Source organism: Adiantum capillus-veneris, chromosome 15, assembly GCF_014529385.1.
Source record: "Adiantum capillus-veneris isolate H3 chromosome 15, ASM1452938v2, whole genome shotgun sequence".
Classification (NCBI taxonomy): Eukaryota; Viridiplantae; Streptophyta; class Polypodiopsida; order Polypodiales; family Pteridaceae; genus Adiantum; species Adiantum capillus-veneris.
In genome coordinates this window covers 103220817-103238934 of record NC_140945.1, presented here as the reverse complement: position 1 = coordinate 103238934, position 18118 = coordinate 103220817, and the positions used below count along the sequence as shown (strand labels likewise).

Below are 18118 nucleotides of genomic sequence, written 5' to 3'. Positions count from 1 at the left end.
TTTCCAATATAGTGCCTCTCAGACACCACGGAGGATTGCACACACAAGGTATACTTTTACACTAGAGACGGACTCAGTTTATGTGGAGGAGATTTACAGACGGATGTGGGCAGCCGAGCCTGTATATACTGTGGAGGAGATCACCACTTTATTGACGGAGATCTTGCATGGGGCAGCAGCAGAGGCATACCCACACACTCAACCAGATCAGAGAAGACGTTCTGGGAACATGCCTCAGAATAGTTGGTATGATGAGGAGTGCAGAGAGATGAGAGTTCAGATTCAGAGCGAGCTTATACTTGGAGTCATTACATATAGACAGTCTCGGATTGCCCTTCGGCGTTTAGTGCGACGGAAGAAGCGAGCCTTTTTAGCCCAGATGGAACGTGATTTGTATCAGCTCTTTTTGAGTCGAGATTCAGGTGAGGCCTGGTGTCTCTTCCATGAACAGTCACCTCCTCCAGTGATTACTTCTCCCGAGATTTGGGGTCAGTATGCAGCATCATTATATACAGTACCTGGGCAACCACCACTACCAAACCCTCTGGAGTCATATCCAGCCACTAGTACCTTCTTTACCACTGAGATGGTGAAGAATGTCATTGACAGGATGAGGACTAGGAGAGCATATGATCATGATGGTTTGGTGGCAGAGCACTTGATACATGCTAGAGATTTACTGTCAAAGGTTCTTGCGCGGTTGTTTAACCGTGTCATGTGTGAGGGACTACCCAAGTCCTCGAGATTATCTACTATTGTACCTCTCTTCAAGGCAGGGAACCCCACGGTGCCAGGGAACTACCGTACTTTTATGATAGGGCACACATTGACACGGTTGTATGCATCCATTCTTGAACAGCAACTGAGTAAATGGGCAGAAAATGAGGGCATACGAGCAGCAGGACAGGCTGGATTCAGGAGGGGTTTCTCCACTTTGGACCATATTCTTACACTCAGAGCCATTATTGAGGAGGGTCGGGCACATGGGAGACGGATGTATTGTTGCTTTGTGGACTTCTGCAAAGCATTTGACACAGTGCCGAGGGCCAGATTTATGCACAGGCTACTGAAGTTGGGAGTACCCACAGAGATCATATGGGGGATCATGGCTTTATACGGCTCAGTGACTGGCCAGGTACGCACTCTTGAGGGGATTTCATACATTGTTCATTCCACTATTGGAGTGAAACAGGGGTGTCCTTTGTCCCCTACACTTTTTGGTATGTATGTAGATGAGGTCTCTGACTACATTGACAGAGAGAGTGACAGAGGCGCTCAGCTAGCAGGGACATGGATCCCTTTATTATTATATGCTGATGATATTGTGTTGATATGAGAGTCGCCAGAGGGCATGCAGAGACAGTTGGATGCATTGCACAACTTTGCAGAGGATGGTGGACTGTCTGTGAACCTTGGTAAAACCAAGGTTATGGTGTTTAACACCACACCACAGTGGGTCAAGAGATCGGAACCTACACTCGTATATGGTTTGGACACTGTGGAGTACACAGCTGAATATACATATTTGGGGGTGGTATTCACGGGACCGAGGTTTACTCTGAGGAGAGCAGCAGAGACTAGACTGTCCAGAGCCTATGCGGCATTGGGAGGGCTAGAGAGGATGTGTTCGCAGGTTCAGTTTCAAGAACCACGAACAAAGCTATGGCTCTTTGATACTTTGGTTGCTTCAGCTATGCTTTATGGGGTCCAGGTTTGGGGACCATCTGTGAATCATGACAGTTGGAGGAACATGGAGAGACCCTTGGTATTTATGATATCCCGGATGATTAGAGCCAAGGCCTCTGTATCACATGCAATTATTCGAGCGGAGGTAGCCGCCCCTCCTATAGAGATTGAGGCTCTTACCAGATTAGTGTCCTTTATGCACAGTTTATGGGATACACATAGAGGCAGATATACTAGATTGGCTCGAGTCCTCTAGACAGTTAGAGATGTAGGGAGACGCATCATGTTGGTATGCGCAGATGACCTCATGGTTTCAGAGGCATGGTCTCAGCATGGATAGATTGCCTCCTTTCAAGGTTGCATAGGTACGTACGTACCTTACCTTTCGTATGGTACAACCATACGGTACGATAAGGTACGGTATTATACGGTGCTACAATTTAAAAAAAATCCAAAAGTGCAGCGTTAGTGTGCGGATGTGGAACGCGAGCCGATTTGGGGCCTTTTGGTGGTCTGGAATGCTAATAGGCTAATAGCCCAAGGTTGTATGCCTTATACTCACTGCACGTAACTTTCCAGAGAGCAATAGAGACTGCAAAGAAGTTCACAGACAGGACTCAGGAGTTCGCAATGTTCTTGATGATGGGGGCATGCTCTCTATTGACAATTCATCTTCAGCATCTGACACAGACTTTTGAGGCTATAGGCATGCCGTCTAATAGCCTATGTGCATGCTTTGGAGAGCAGCAGACTTTTATTGTGTTTCAATTTGTATGGCATATACAATGCCGGCTTGTGGCTGATGCCATAGACATTATGCTTGTAGTTGAGTTTGGACGGTTGTACGTGTGTTTCATTGTTTTGTTTTAGTTTGTATGGGATTTACAGTGCCGGCTTTTGGGTGACACTAGAGACAGTATGCTTGTAGTTGAACTTGGTTTTATGATTTATCATTGAGGCTTGAGGCATTTGAGTTTTATGTCCAATTGTCAATATGTTCATTTTCAGCATTGTAATTTGTAATGTAAATTTGCTTATGAGTCTAAGGGTTTTTCACTAAAACATGAGTTTTTTATAAATGGTACGTACCTATTACGTACCTTGAAGGTGGTTCAGTACGGAAGTACGTTCCGTACGTACCTAAAACATGTCGTACACTACGTACCTTTCCACCTTGCCTCCTTTTCAGTATTCCCTGGATGCACCCTCCCTGCCAGTCACACGGACGGAGATCACTAGACTCATTCGTCAGGATCTTATACAGTAGGACACCAGGAGGACATGGGTAGAGCCGATGCAAGAGTTGGGCACGAAGATGGCTTTCTACAAAGAGCATCTTCTCCAACTTTCGGGAGATGGGTTTGTGACTCGTTCGAGCTACATGGACACTCATTTGTCTCATGGTCTGTGATGTGCTATTGGTCAGATTCGCACATCCTCACACTAGCTGGAGATTGAGACGGGTAGATTGAGAGGGATACCACCGGAGTCTAGGATATGCCAACTATGCGGTAGAGAGCCAGAGACAGAGCTACACTACGTATGCCACTGCACTGTGTATTATGAGATACGAGGGCGCTTCCATTGCTTATTCAGGGAGGGTTTTGGACCCCTAGATAGAGTCATGAGGTATCAGGATCAGAGATGCCTTGGCTTATATCTACTTGAGCTACACCGACATAGAGATAGTCTGCTGAGGAGACATGGAGTACGACAGTCACAGACACATATCACAGACTTCTTTGGATCGAGGGAGCCAGGAGACCAACCACCAACACAGGGTTGTACCTGCATTCATACCAGAGGCACCCTCATTGACAGGGCGACTGAGCTCGGGAGATCAAGACGACCATGACCGAGACAAAGGAGCACACTCCATCGACGGAGACTCCAGCAGAGGATCAGAGGCATTCTAGCATGACACCCAGATTGTCATCGAGGGCTTATTCTACATTTTCACATTTCACATTCCACACTTCATTTTTAGTTTTCATTTTTTACATTCAATACTTTTTGTACTTGTACTTCAGACATTGTATTAGATTCACCACTTTGTATCTGACGGTCTCATAGGTTATTTTGGCCTTTTGAAGACGTTAATATATCATTTCATTTCATCATCTCTCTCTCTCTCTCTCTCTCTCTCTCTCTCTCTCTCTCAGTCTTAGCACCTTTATTCACAGCGTTATTCACTTTGTTTGTAATGATTTGCATTCTCTCACTAAAGGAATGGAAGGCTCTCCCTTGCGTAAGTAAAAGGAACCCTTGAGCATAGTTCGGAGCACTCATCTTGAGCAAAGTTCAACATTCACTTCCGCTGCATCTTCCATTTGGCCTTTTGAAGACATTAGTATATGGTGAGAGTGCGTTGTGTGCGGAAGCGTGAGCGAGGGGAGAGAGAGAGAGACAATAAACCACAAACGCAAGATATGGTGAAGAGGGGGCGATTAGCCCCCATGACTACCACGAGCAGAAGACCTAATACAACAACTAGATGAATGGAAGTGGGTACCCCCCTACCCCATAATAGGTGCCCAAGGGGAGATAGGGCAATGCTAGCTAAAATCCCTCACGACCCAACAAGAAATTAATGAAATATGAGGACGCCCGGACAAGGTGGATGGCCGGACAATGCAGTCTGTATGCGTATGCAAAGGGTGGCCAGCCCGGAGGCACACTAGCCGTACATGTATGCCCTAGACCTGTGAAGCAGCAGAGTGGTGTATAAATCTAACACCCCCTCTTAGCACCTGATGTTGAGCAAACTGCATGAAGCCGAAGATGTGAGGCAAATAATAAAGATGTCTGCTGCGATGTCCATCGAAGGACAATATTCCATGAGTGCAGGAGCAGTCTGGGGTGTCCCAACCGCCAAGAGATCTCCATGGTAAAGTGCCGTCACGAGCAGTGTAGCAAACTGCTGTACTCCGCCGATACAGGGTGAAGATACTGCATGAAGGTCCTGAACTGAGTGTGAAAACAACTCCTTGTCGTAAAAGAAGTACCAATAGGCCTGAACCGTCTGGAGAAAATGGGGAAGCCCAGGAACCGTCATGAGAATGACCAAAAGCTTGTCAATGCAAGAACCTGCAACCCAAGGTGGCCATGTGGCTAAGCTGTGTAAAACTCCAGGAAGGCCAAATGTAGCAATCTGCGTCGTAAACGTCCTCCAAATCAAGGAAAGTTAGACTGAACAGTCTGCGTTGTAGAAGCTACCGTAAGCTGTAGCAGTCACCGGTAGACCGCACGTACCATCACTAGATGGTGTCCTGTCAGAAGGTAGGGTAGTCCAAGATGAGGGGAAAGCCAGACTCTATAGTCTGCGTTGTGAAGGGCCTCTAAGAAGAGGTGTGGTCAGACCAAGTTGTCTGCATCGTAATCATCATGTATGAAGAAGGGAAGCCAGACTGAGCAGTCTGCGTTGAGAAGTACCTTTGAGAAGAGGAAAGGCCAGACCAATCTGTTTGCGCCGTCTTGGCTGTATCTCTTGCCTCCAATCCTCCGGTGTCAACCAAAACATAATCCACGCCAACAATGCCACCAAACCGCAACTCAGTGTGGCTCTCAATGTGAAGGAGATGGGAGTGTCCTACTACCCAGGTCGGGGGATGAGTTTGTTGGAAGGTTACTGAGGGTGAGTGTATACAACATTGAAGGTAGCAATCCAAATGATCAGGAGTGTAGAAGAGCAAGTGCACTACCATCCAAGCCAAGCTCCGGGTGACTCCGGATATAGTTGCGGGATGTCTGATCTCCTGCATCTCGCTGGTAAACTCTCCAAGAGAGTCCAAGAATTGAAGTCCCACTCCAGCCTGTAGATCCAAGCAATGAACCTCTCCAAGAAGAGATCCAAGATCCTCTCCCTAAGTCCATGTAGATGCTCCTGTGTAAGCAAGTGATCTGACGTGTCGAGGTCAAGTGGTAAGTGTTTGTCCACCAAAGATGGTGGTGCCGTCTCTGGGAATGTCGGCATCCCATATGCCATGAGCATGGCCATATCTTGTGTGAACTCCTCTAATGAGTGCATAGGTGTGTCCATAGCAAATCACAAGTCACCACCCCCTTGAGTGCGCAACCGCCGAATGATGGCTGGAATGAATGGATCTCCCAAGGACCGTACGCCCGTATTGAAGATATCGTGTTTTGCAGTAGTCACAGAGAGACTGCATGGACCACCATCGGATGGTGTCCTAGCAGGAGGTAACTTCATCCTCTGTGAAAAACACAAACCATGTGGCTGCTGTCTGAAACCTGCCCGTAGGGCGGTAGGCGTTGGCTTTCACCCGATATTCTTTACTTTATACATACACACAGAGCACTTTGCAAAGAGAACCTGCGACGGGAGTTAACACTTGAATACACACACGGCTCGGAAGCTAGACTGCTCCGAGCAGACACCGACAACCTGTAGGCCCCAAAATTGGCGCCCCTTTCGGAATTTCTTTATTCTTTAGGAGGGTAAATTACAAGGTAAGGTCCTGGGAATCCTTCACGTGTATCCACCTAGATACCATTTGATTTGGCCAAATTTCGGCAGCATAACAGCCCCAAAATTTGCACGAAACCAATTCCCCTGCTGGAACTCGCTTGCACTGTCGTATACCCTCTGATTCCTGTCCAAAAACAGTAAATTCAGCAAGCTGTATTTACTGGTTTTTGCCCTGTTTTCAGCCCCAAACAGTTCCCTAACTGTCCTCTGCCAGTGGGGCACGATTCCCAATGATCTTGGCGTCCGTATGGCTGAAAAACAGTAAATATACAGCGCATACACAGCGCTGATTTTGCACCTGTACGGTGAGGTTATGACCCTCACCAGTGCCTGCTTTGGAGCAGCAGTTAGCTACCCCTGTTCCTGCTCAAGGAGGCTCTTGCCTCAGCACAAAAGCATGAACCCACACAACTGTACATCAGTCAAATGAGTAGCCCTCTTGTGGGGCATCACATAATTGCACGTAGAGGAGAGAGAGAGCAGTGTGTAGTATGCAGGGCATCACTCCTAGCACCACACTGTACATGAGAGGGAAAGGAAGCACTCCATAGCTCTTAACCTGTGACCGGTTGCAAATGAGGCCTCTCCCAGCTTAAAAATCAGCGCCCATTTTTTTGCAAGAGGAAAGTTCACGAAAATGTGACACTTGGCGCATTTTCAAGCATTTTCCCGTTTCGGGTTTGCCGCTTAAAAATATCCTGACCGGTTGCCCAGTTGACTTCGCGGCAGAGTTATAAAGTGTTCCCCTAGTCATACCGGAGGTAATGACGCGAACACATTTCACGGCCCAAAATAGCAGTTCCCTAAATTTTAGGAGATGCTTCCGTTGGGCTGCCACTGGTCTTCTGACCATCTATCCAAAAGTGCAATGTGGCCCAACTGTCGGATACTTTTTGTTGGTAGTCCCACCTTGACAGACTTTACGCCTTAATTGAGTTCACTTCCTAGTATCCACCAACTTGCTAAGTGCGACGGGGGGACCTATATGATCTTGCTTTGAGCCTAGACATCCTCTTACCATACGAATTCCGGTGCCGACCACTTCCCGTCTGCGGGTGAATCTACCGTTCACATTGGCCATACAATGTCCGACCGTTTGCTACTTCAAAAAGAGGGTCTCAAAACAAATAAAATAAACCCCATTGGAAAGAAACCAACAACCAAGGTTAGCAGTTGCCACATCTCTGTGACATGGTTAATAACTGCCATGTCCTCGTGACATACCCGCCTCTTGAAATCGCAAACGTCCTCGATTGCATACCATAAATACACGCCATTGATGATCTTGTGCTATTAACACTCTTTTATCATCGCATGTATCCGCAAGAAAGGTCGTAACATACATAGATACAAATGACTTAATGAGGCCTTTATACTTTTGCCATTTCCATCTATGGCACTGAACTCATATGTACATTTGATGTACTAGCTCTATCATTATCCCTCCTTTGCACACGTTGGGTTGGGGCATAAGTAGGCTGTAACCCAAAGGCTTCAAGGTAAAGCTGCAATACATTTGGTGACTCTGACAGTTCATGCTCTTCCATCCACTTTGCATCCATAGGCGGATAGTTCTTGAACTTCACCAAATAGCGTCTTGCAACTTGTCCTTTAACTTTTCTGTCCTTATGTGCCAAAACTTGCTCAGGTACCAGGATCTCATCAAGTTCCTCAACTTCTGGCTGATCCTCAACTGGCATATCTTCTGGCACATCACCCACGAAGGGTCTTAGAAGACTCACGTGAAACGCATTATGAATCTTCCACGCATCAGGCAGTTTCAGCCTGTAAGCCACATCGCTGATCTTGTCAAGCACTTGAAAAGGCCCATAGTAACGCATGCTGAGCTTAGGAAACAGCCGTTCCTTGCCCTTCATCTTCTTTAACCTTGCCTTTTCGAACCTTAGCAGAACCCAATCACCAGGTGATAACAACAATTCACGACGGTGACGATCAACAGCCTTTTTCTGCTTTGCCTGAGTCTTCTCCAAGGCAACTTTAATTTTCTTATACATCTCATCCATGTTCTCAACATATCGATCTGCCTCAAAGATCTTGTCCTTTGTATGCAAAATGGGAGGAACCTTTTTGCTGCCTTCAACAATTTCAAAAGGTGCTTTGTCAGTAGACGAATGCACCGTATTATTGTATGCATACTCAAGCATAGGCAAATACTGTTCCCACTTGCCTTTATTATCTGACACATAGCATTTCAGCAGATCTAAGACAGTAGAATTAGCCTCTTTTGACTGTCCATCAGTTTGTGGATGAAACGAAGACGAGAACTTGAGCGTAGTACCCATGTTCTCAAACAATCCTCTCCAGAACAAACTGGTCATGCGAGGATCACGATCACTGATAATCGATTGTGGCATACCATGGTACTTAAACACATTGTACATGAACAAGCGTGCCATCTGATCAGATTTTATCTTCTTCCTGACAAGGATAAAATGGGCCTGCTTGTTGAACCTGCAGATAATGGTCCATATACCATCATTCCCTGTTGGCGTCCTTGGAAGATCAAAGATAAAGTCCATAGCAATGCTTTCCCATGGCTTATCCGGAATCGGCAATGGTTGTAACAACCCTGGTGCCTTTTGCCTGTCAAACTTGACCTTTTGGCAAACTATGCATGCTCGCACAAAGGAATCCACATCTCTCCTCAAGGTAGGCCAATAGAAGAATGTCTCTACCGCCTTAACTGTTGCATCAATGCCACGATGCCCTGCATACGGTGGGACATGACTCTCTTCCATGACCTTATGTCGCAGTGGTCTAGTGACACAAAGTCTGCCATGCATCATCATAAAACCATCTCTGAGGAGGTAGTGCTCGTGATGTTGCCCCTCTTGTAACTGTTCAAAGATCCTTGCAAAATCTTCATCAGCAGTATAGTGTTCCTTCATGTCATCTAACTCATGATGATAAGGAATTGACACAGCTGAAATTTGTGGCTTTCTTGCTAACGCATCAGCCACAACATTCTTCTTGCCTTCCACATGCATAATCTGGAAGTGGAACATGGAAAGAATGTTTGCCCATCGCATATGCTTTTCGGATAACTTTGACTGTGTCAAGAAGTATCGCAAGGTCTGATGATCTGTTTGGACAACAAAATCAGCACCTAAGAGGTAGTGCTTCCAGCTAGAAAGCGCATGAATCACGGCCAAGAGCTCTTTCTCATAGACTTGCATAGTCCTCTCTGGCCCTTGCAAAATTCGGCTTTCATAGGCTACTACCCGTCCATCTTGCATTAGCACTGCTCCGATGCTACTGCCACACGCGTCACACTGGACCACAAATGACTTCCTAAGATCTGGCAAAACAATAACTGGATCTGAAGTCAACTTTTCCTTTAAGAGACTAAAAGCTGAAATCTCTTTTTGGGTCCATCTGAAAGTGACCTCTTTCTTTTGCAATGCGTGAAGAGGCGATGTTATCTCTGCAAAATTTCTGATAAACCTTCTATAGTAGGAACACAATCCCAAGAAGCTTCTGACATTGTGCACAGTCTTCAAGTCTGGCCATGTCTTGATAGCTTCGACCTTTGCGGGATCCATTCTAACACCATCCTTTGAGACTATGTGGCCCAGAAAGTGGATCTCTTCGAGGAAGAATTCACTTTTCTTAGGATTGACAAGTAACCTGTGACTGCGCAGCTCTTCGAACACAATGGTCAAGTGACGCCTATGCTCCTCTTCATTCTTCGAATACACAATCATGTCATCGAAGAATGTTCCAACAAACTGTTGATGCGAGCGGAAAATCCGGTCCATCATTCTGTTGAACGTGGCAGGAGCATTTGTTAGCCCAAACGGCATCACTAGAAACTCATAAAGACCAAATGTCGTTCTAAACGCAGTCTTGTGCACATCCTCTGGGCTTATACGAATCTGATGGTACCCACTCTTAAGGTCTATCCTGCTGAAAATTGCAGCACCCTCTAAACGATCGAGAATATCATCAATGCGAGGAATAGGAAACCTATTCTTGATGGTATTCTTATTCAACGCACGGTAATCAATACACATGCGCCATGAGCCATCCTTCTTCTGCACTAGGAGCACTGGGGAGCAAAAAGGTGAAGAACTAGGCTGAATCAGCCCCTTCTCAAATAACTCCTCAACCTGGCCCATAATCTCTTTCTGCTGCGCCGCACTAACCCTGTAGGGAGGTCTATTTGGTGGGCTACACCCTGGCACCAAATCTATCCGATGGTCCTCAGGTCTCTCTGGCGGCAATTGCGACGGTAATGAATCAGAAAAACAGTCACTAAACTTTTGCAAAAATGTTGACCTTTCTTTATCTAACACAGATAAATTTGACTGATCCCTATCTGAGACATCACGTGTAAAAATCAAGTACACAGAAAGATGATTCTTTATTACAGAAGTGATAGCAGAAGCAGATACAATAGGGACTGACTCTCCTTTAAGCTTTACATCCAAGATGTGAGTTTTGCCCCTATGCTGTACAGTGATCTTTTTGTTGTAGGCATCCAAGACTCCATGCACTCGGAACATCCACGGGATCCCCAACAAGGCGTCACAACCTTCCAGCGGCATGATGTAAAACTCTTCAGTGTCCACATACGACTGAATATGCAGACGCAGTTTTCCAATGATGGGAGTAACACACTCTGAGTGGCCAGGACATGCCAACCCTGCCTCTGCTGTGTACCCCATCTCTTCAGCTCTGATGCCCAGCTTCATAGCTAACTCTGGTGAGATAAAGTTGGCTTTGGCACCTGGATCAAAGAAGATGAGTGCCGTCTGATCCCTAACTTTACCCCATGCCCTGCATAACTCACTGGCATCTGTGCTGGGCCTGTCACCCACCATGTCTGGCACTAAACCTGCCGTGGGTTTAGGCTTCTTGCCTTTCTGGTCTTCTTTATCCTCTGAGTCATCCGGCCTTTTCCTTTGTGGACAATTTATAGAAATATGACTAGGCTGCTCGCATATAAAGCATTTGTTTTCAGCCATTAGGACCTTCTTTTCCTCGAGCGACTTGCGCACAAAAGGCTTCCTTTTCTGTTTCTTTGCCTGCGCTCCAGAAGTCCCAGTTGAATCCTTGTCTTTGGTGGCCTGTTCTGACCCCTGTGACGCATCAGGAGCCGTTTTCACAAAGGGCTTCTTCGTTGAATTTTTCTTTTGCTGCCCTCCTTTGTCACTGCTCGGAAATCCACTGTCTTCTCCTTTCAACAAGGCAAGACCAGTGTTCGCAACTTCCATAAGCTGAGTAAGGGTAGCCACTCTGTTCTTTGTACAATAATCACGAAGGCCTTTAGGCAGCCCACAACAGTACTTCTCTATCTGCTCTGTCAATGGCACAAATCTGTAGGAGGTCACTGAGAGTAATGCTTTACAAAACCTCCTATTGTACTCCAGCAAGCTCTTGCACGAAGCTACCGTAAGCTGGTGCCAATCTGTCAGGACATCGGCTTCAAATTCATTTGATAGCCAAGCAGATGCAAACATTTGCTTGAAGTAAACCCAAGTGGCGGGTGCCTGTCCTTGCATTGACAATGTCGTCCACCATGTAAGCGCATTGTCCTTTAAGAAAGTGGCAGCTTTCCTAACCTTCGAGGCCTCTGTAAAATTCCCTCCCGCATAAGCGGTATCAAACTGCTGGAGGAAAGTGAGTGCCTTTGTCTTATCCTCGAAACCACTGAAGGTACTGAACTTTACCGCTGCACCACCTTCTTTGTAAGCCTTCGGCTTCTCTAGTGCCCCCAAGTTGTCATACGGGATGGTCTGCAACATGGGCACTGTACTAGGCATGATCGGCACGCCTTGGCCATTCACATTTTGCGTCAGAGGTGCGATATCTGGTTGCTGTCCAGAAAAACCAGCCATGCCAAAATGAGCCTGTGGCACCCCAAACTGGCCCTGGTTGCCGTGGAAACCTTGCTGCATGCCGATAGTACCATACATGGGGTTTGGCATGATGCCTTGCATACCCCCGAACACTGTTCCTGGCATGTACGGCTGACTTCCAGACGCATAACCAGCCATACTTTGGAACACTGATCCACCCCCGAAATACCCAGGATGTACCGTGGGTGGTGGAAAAATTGAGTGCATAGCCTGGTATCCAGCTCCCTGTCCATTCAAGACAGCATGCTGGCTCTGAAAGGTGGCGGGCTGAACTGGCATAACCTGTGGAATAGGCGTTCTAGCCACCTGTTCAAGCACGGGAGGAACCTGCTTTGGAGCCCCCGACTCCGCAACATGCGAGTGTTCCCTTTCCTCCTGCGCCTCATGAAGTACCTGGGCTTGAGCTTCAACAAGCTCCGTACGCGGCGTAGGTTGCCTATTTTGATGTTGCACTGGTGGCGCTTGCAAGCATTCCATAAACCTCGGATTCTGCACCAGCTGCGAAAAGACATTCACTGCGGCAACTAACTGAGTTTTAAACGCATCATCCTCAAGTTGCCCTGTCATAAAGCCCTGTACTACTGGAGGGACATTCATGTTGACAGGAGGTACAGACTGACGTGGCCGTGAGCTCTCGCCAATCTCAAAAACCATAGGAATCTCCTGCCTGTCCTTTGGAGAGGAACCCTCTTCCATAATTCCCTTCCCCTTGTCGGCCATAGTGTAATCCCCGCGTTCTTGCACTGTGTGTCTTTACCCTGAACAATCCAGGCTCACTCTTTGAGGAAAAAGTGATTGATATCCCGGCAATGGAACCATGAAACTGGCCCGTAGGGCGGTAGGCGTTGGCTTTCACCCGATATTCTTTACTTTATACACACACACAGAGCACTTTGCAAAGAGAACGTGCGACGGGAGTTAACACTTGAATACACACACGGCTCGGAAGCTAGACTGCTCCGAGCAGACGCCGACAACCTGTAGGCCCCAAAATTGGCGCCCCTTTCGGTATTTCTTTATTCTTTAGGAGGGTAAATTACAAGGTAAGGTCCTGGGAATCCTTCACGTGTATCCACCTAGATACCATTTGATTTGGCCAAATTTCGGCAGCATAACAGCCCCAAAATTTGCGCGAAACCAATTCCCCTGCTGGAACTCGCTTGCACTATCGTATACCCTCTGATTCCTGTCCAAAAACAGTAAATTCAGCACGCTGTATTTACTGGTTTTTGCCTTGTTTTCAGCCCCAAACAGTTCCCTAACTGTCCTCTGCCAGTGGGGCACGATTCCCAATGATCCTGGCGCCCGTATGGCTGAAAAACAGTAAATATACAGCGCATACACAGCGCTGATTTTGCACCTGTACGGTGAGGTTATGACCCTCACCAGTGCCTGCTTTGGAGCAGCAGTTAGCTACCCCTGTTCCTGCTCAAGGAGGCTCTTGCCTCAGCACAAAAGCATGAACCCACACAACTGTACATCAGTCAAATGAGTAGCCCTCTTGTGGGGCATCACATAACTGCACGTAGGGGAGAGAGAGAGTAGTGTGTAGTGTGCAGGGCATCACTCCTAGCACCACACTGTACATGAGAGGGAAAGGAAGCACTCCATAGCTCTTAACCTGTGACCGGTTGCAAATGAGGCCTCTCCCAGCTTAAAAATCAGCGCCCATTTTTTTGCAAGAGGAAAGTTCACGAAAATGTGACACTTGGCGCATTTTCAAGCATTTTCCCGTTTCGGGTTTGCCGCTTAAAAATATCATGACCGGTTGCCCAGTTGACTTCGCGGCAGAGTTATAAAGTGTTCCCCTAGTCATACCGGAGGTAATGACGCGAACACATTTCACGGCCCAAAATAGCAGTTCCCTAAATTTTAGGAGATGCTTCCGTTGGGCTGCCACTGGTCTTCTGACCATCTATCCTCATTGGAGCCGCATCCAAAAGTGCAATGTGGCCCAACTGTCGGATACTTTTTGTTGGTAGTCCCACCTTGACAGACTTTACGCCTTAATTGAGTTCACTTCCTAGTATCCACCAACTTGCTAAGTGCGACGGGGGGACCTATATGATCTTGCTTTGAGCCTAGACATCCTCTTACCATACGAATTCCGGTGCCGACCACTTCCCGTCTGCGGGTGAATCTACCGTTCACATTGGCCATACAATGTCCGACCGTTTGCTACTTCAAAAAGAGGGTCTCAAAACAAATAAAATAAACCCCATTGGAAAGAAATCAACAACCAAGGTTAGCAGTTGCCACATCTCTGTGACATGGTTAATAATTGCCACGTCCTCGTGACATGTCCACCAAAAAACGCAACTGCAAGGTGATGAAAACGCTGCTGTCCAGCGATTTTCAGCGTGCTCATACGCTCCCGGTAGGGTCCGGAGCGTTGCAGAGGGTGGGGAATCAATGTCACAACCCCTGGTGGGCTGAAAACAGAGAAAACAGCAGGGGTTAATGGCTGAAATCCGACGGAAATGGAGAGGTATCGATACGGGTTGGCAAGGCACCAGATGCTAAGCCGGTGTGTCGAAAGGCAAGATCGGGGGTAGTAAGCCCAACGCTCCCCCTCTGTGCAGCAAACGTTGCCTTGCTGTCCAAAAACGCAGCAGATTCCAAATACGGAGATCTGGCTGAAAATGCAGATGGAGCAGAGGGGTTTTCTGGTGACGAAAAGTCCCAAAAAGAGTAGCGCTTGCAGCCAGAAGCAAAAACGCTAGGTGTGGAGACAAAAAAAGCAGTTGGAGAAGGTCCTCCGCGATGAAAACTCTCCAAGTTCCATCGCTTGCCTGGCTTTTGCAAAACGACGGCAGATCTTTGCAGAAACGTTGCAGATGGGCAAAAAACACTGGCTGATTTGATCCCTTGGGAGGAGAACCTCATGCTGATGGTGAAGCGCTAGTCCCATGGAGACCCTGAAGCTGTTCTGCATGTGCGGAAGGGTGAGAGAGGGGAGAGAGAGAGACAGTAGACCACAAACACAAGATATGGTGAAGAGGGTGCGATCAACCCCCCATGACTACCATGAGCAGAAGACACAATACAACAATTAGATGAATGGAAGTGGGTACCCCCCTGGCAACATAAATAGGTGCCCAAGGGGAGGTAGGGCAATGCCATATAAAATCCCCCGCGACCCAACAAGAAATAAATGAAATATGATACTCCCGAACAAGGTGGGTGGTGGCCTAGAAGTACAGTGCAGTCTGTATGCGTATGCAAAGGGTGACCAGCTTGGAGGCACACTAGCCATACATGTATGTCCTAGACTATGTCCTAAACCTGTGAAACAGTAGAGTGGTGTAAATCTAACATATATCATGTCACTTCATTTCATCTCTCTCTCTCTCTCTCTCTCTCTCTCTCTCTCTCAAAAGAAGTGGGGCTATATTACGTGCTCAGAGTTACAGGCCCAAGGCATTACATCTGCTCGTAGGCACACAGAATATGACGGATCTGATAGTAAAAGACGAGTGAAATGTTAAAAATCCACAAACCATAGGGGAAAAACTACCAGTGATACTGAGTTATAGAAGATGGGTGAATGTACAAAAGCTAGGAGCAAGGGAGTAAGGGAAGAACGTAACAGGGAGCTGAAGCAGAAACAGGCCACCATAACTCGATAGGAGATTGAAAACCCCACCAAAGAATCTCCGAGAGCAGGCTCCAAGTCTCCAAGGCCGTAAAAATGGCGCATCCCAACAGAAGGAAAATCACCATTGCAAATCGACAGTGCACCAAACATACGAGAGAGAGATAACCTCTAGCCATCCTTGGCAAATTAACAGGGCTATGACATTCTTCAACTTGGAAAAGAAGCTGAAGGTGAGGGTAAACCTCCCATGCTTGCCACCCTCAACCCACTCCAGAACCTCTGAACCTTTAGAGGATAAAGTTACAAAACTAGGGACTTTTACCTGTATCCAACTAAATCACACATGTTCTGGCAAAATTTCGGCAGCCTAACGGCCCCAAAACTCGCCCTGAACAAATCTCCGTGCTGCAACTCACTTTTAATGACATAAACCCTCTGTTTTCATCCCAAAAACAGCAATTACAGCTCGCTGTATTTACTGGTTTTTACCCTGGTTTCAGCCCTAAACAGTCTCGGAATTGTTCTCTAATAGTGGGGCATTGTTCCCAATGCTTTTGGCATCTGTATGGCTGCAAAACAGCTCAAAAACAGTGCATAACCAGCGCTGAAAATGCACCTAGAAGGAGAGGTTACCACCCCCACCGGTGCCCGCTTTTGGAGTAGCAGTTAGCTACTCTTGTTCCTGCTCAAAGAGGCTCCTGCCTCGGCACAAAAGCATAAGACCACACAAATGTATATAGGTCAAATGAAGAGCCCTCTTGTGGGGCATCACGTTACTGCACGTAGGGGGGAGAGAGAGCAGTGTAGAGTGTGCAGGACATCACTTCTTGCACTACACTGTACATGAGAGGGAAAGCTTGCACACAACAACTTTGGTACCTGCAACAATCCACCATACGGCTGAAAAATGCAGCCCATGTTTTATTTTAACGCTTCTCTCTCTCTTAAGTTGGAAAATGCGCAAAAATGTGTCAAAGTGGCACGCATGCATTAATTCCCCGCTTTGAACTTTCTAGTCTGAAAATATCTCAACCGGTTGCTCGGTTGACTTAGCGGTAGAGTGATGAAATGTTCCTCTTGTCATTCCGGAGCTAATGACGTGAACAGATTTCATGGCCCAATTTAGCAGTTCCCTAAATTTTAGAAGATGCTTCCATTAGACTCTCACTGGTCATCTGACCATCTATCACCACTGGGACCACATCCAAAAATGCAATGTAGCCCAGTTCTCGGGTTTCTCTTGGTGATCCCACCTCGGCACCGTACAGTGTCTTAAAGAGTTAATTTCCTAGTATCCACCAACTTGTTAAGTACAGCGAGGGGACCTAAATGACTTTGAACTGAGCCTAGACACCCTTTTATTACTCGGATTCCAGTGCCGACCAACTTCCCGTCTTCGGGTGAAACTACCGTTTCACACTGGCCATACAATGTCCGGCCACAACTTCAAAAAGAGGGTCTCAAAAATTAAATAAAAATCATCGGAAAGAAACCAACAACTAAGGTTAGCAGTTGCCACGTCTACAGTGGGAGCCCTAAATGCTCTCTCTCTCTCTCTCTCTCTCTCTCTCTCTCTCTCTCTCTCTCTCTCTCAGTCTCTCTCTCTCTCTCCACAAGATGTTTCTGTTCTTGCACAATGCAAATTAACCAAGGCTTTTATGGTGATTGCTAAAAGGATTATTATACAACAGGATTATTTTGTGTGTGATCATGATGTGACCTGGGAGGGCGACTACGAGGATTTCATTCGGGTAAATAAGAAGGGTCAGCGGGTATTGCACCACTCTCAAATTGACCTTTTGAAGCCACTGAAGGTAGTTGCAGTTTTTATTTTAATTTTCCTGTTTGATATTTTTATGCTGCCATTTTTAGAAAAGGAACCACTTCCTGAGGTCTCATGTGCACGTCTGATATAGCATTGGAATGTCAATTTGCAGGCTGCTGCCCAAGCAACTCAAGCTGTCTCAAGGATGAAGCACTTGTCTCATCAGAAGCAAGAAAAGGAGGAAGAGGTAAAGGAGCCCGAGACAAGTGGAGGAACGGAGACAATTGCGGAAGTCGAAGAAGCCATTTCTCCTCTCTGGCAAAGAAGTTGGTTTAGTTTGCGAAAACGCAAATTGCTAAAATCAATGTCCACTTCTTTCACAAGGGCCGACTGGTGAAGAAATGTGCGAATTGACATACAATATGCCGAGCATGCCTTATGCTGTTTCTTACCTTGTATATGTATGATGTATCTGGGAATTTTGGTGTGTATATGTCACCCGCCCGAATCGTCATCATTTTGTATCTAAATGTAGATCGTCATCATTTTGTATCTGAATGTAGAGCTCACCTTGATGCTGGTTTTCACCTTGCATCTGCATGATTCATCTGGGATTTTTGACGTGTTTATGTCAATGGCTCCAATGATCATGACTTCGTGCCTCAATGTAAATTGCTTGGTCTGGCTTTTACTAGTTC

At 46.7% G+C, this 18118-nt stretch overlaps 1 protein-coding gene across 1 annotated transcript in view; it reads left to right on the top strand.

Annotated features, from left to right (window-relative positions):
- The window catches only part of LOC147441199 (uncharacterized), an 88118-nt gene extending 70000 nt beyond the window's left edge, over window positions 1-18118 (top strand). Inside the window, exons 8-9 of the mRNA XM_086482887.1 lie at window positions 17347-17469; window positions 17593-18118. Of these exons, the coding sequence (XP_086339013.1) occupies window positions 17347-17469; window positions 17593-17817 (348 nt within the window). The 3' untranslated portion in view covers window positions 17818-18118. The remainder of the gene's footprint in view (window positions 1-17346; window positions 17470-17592) is intronic.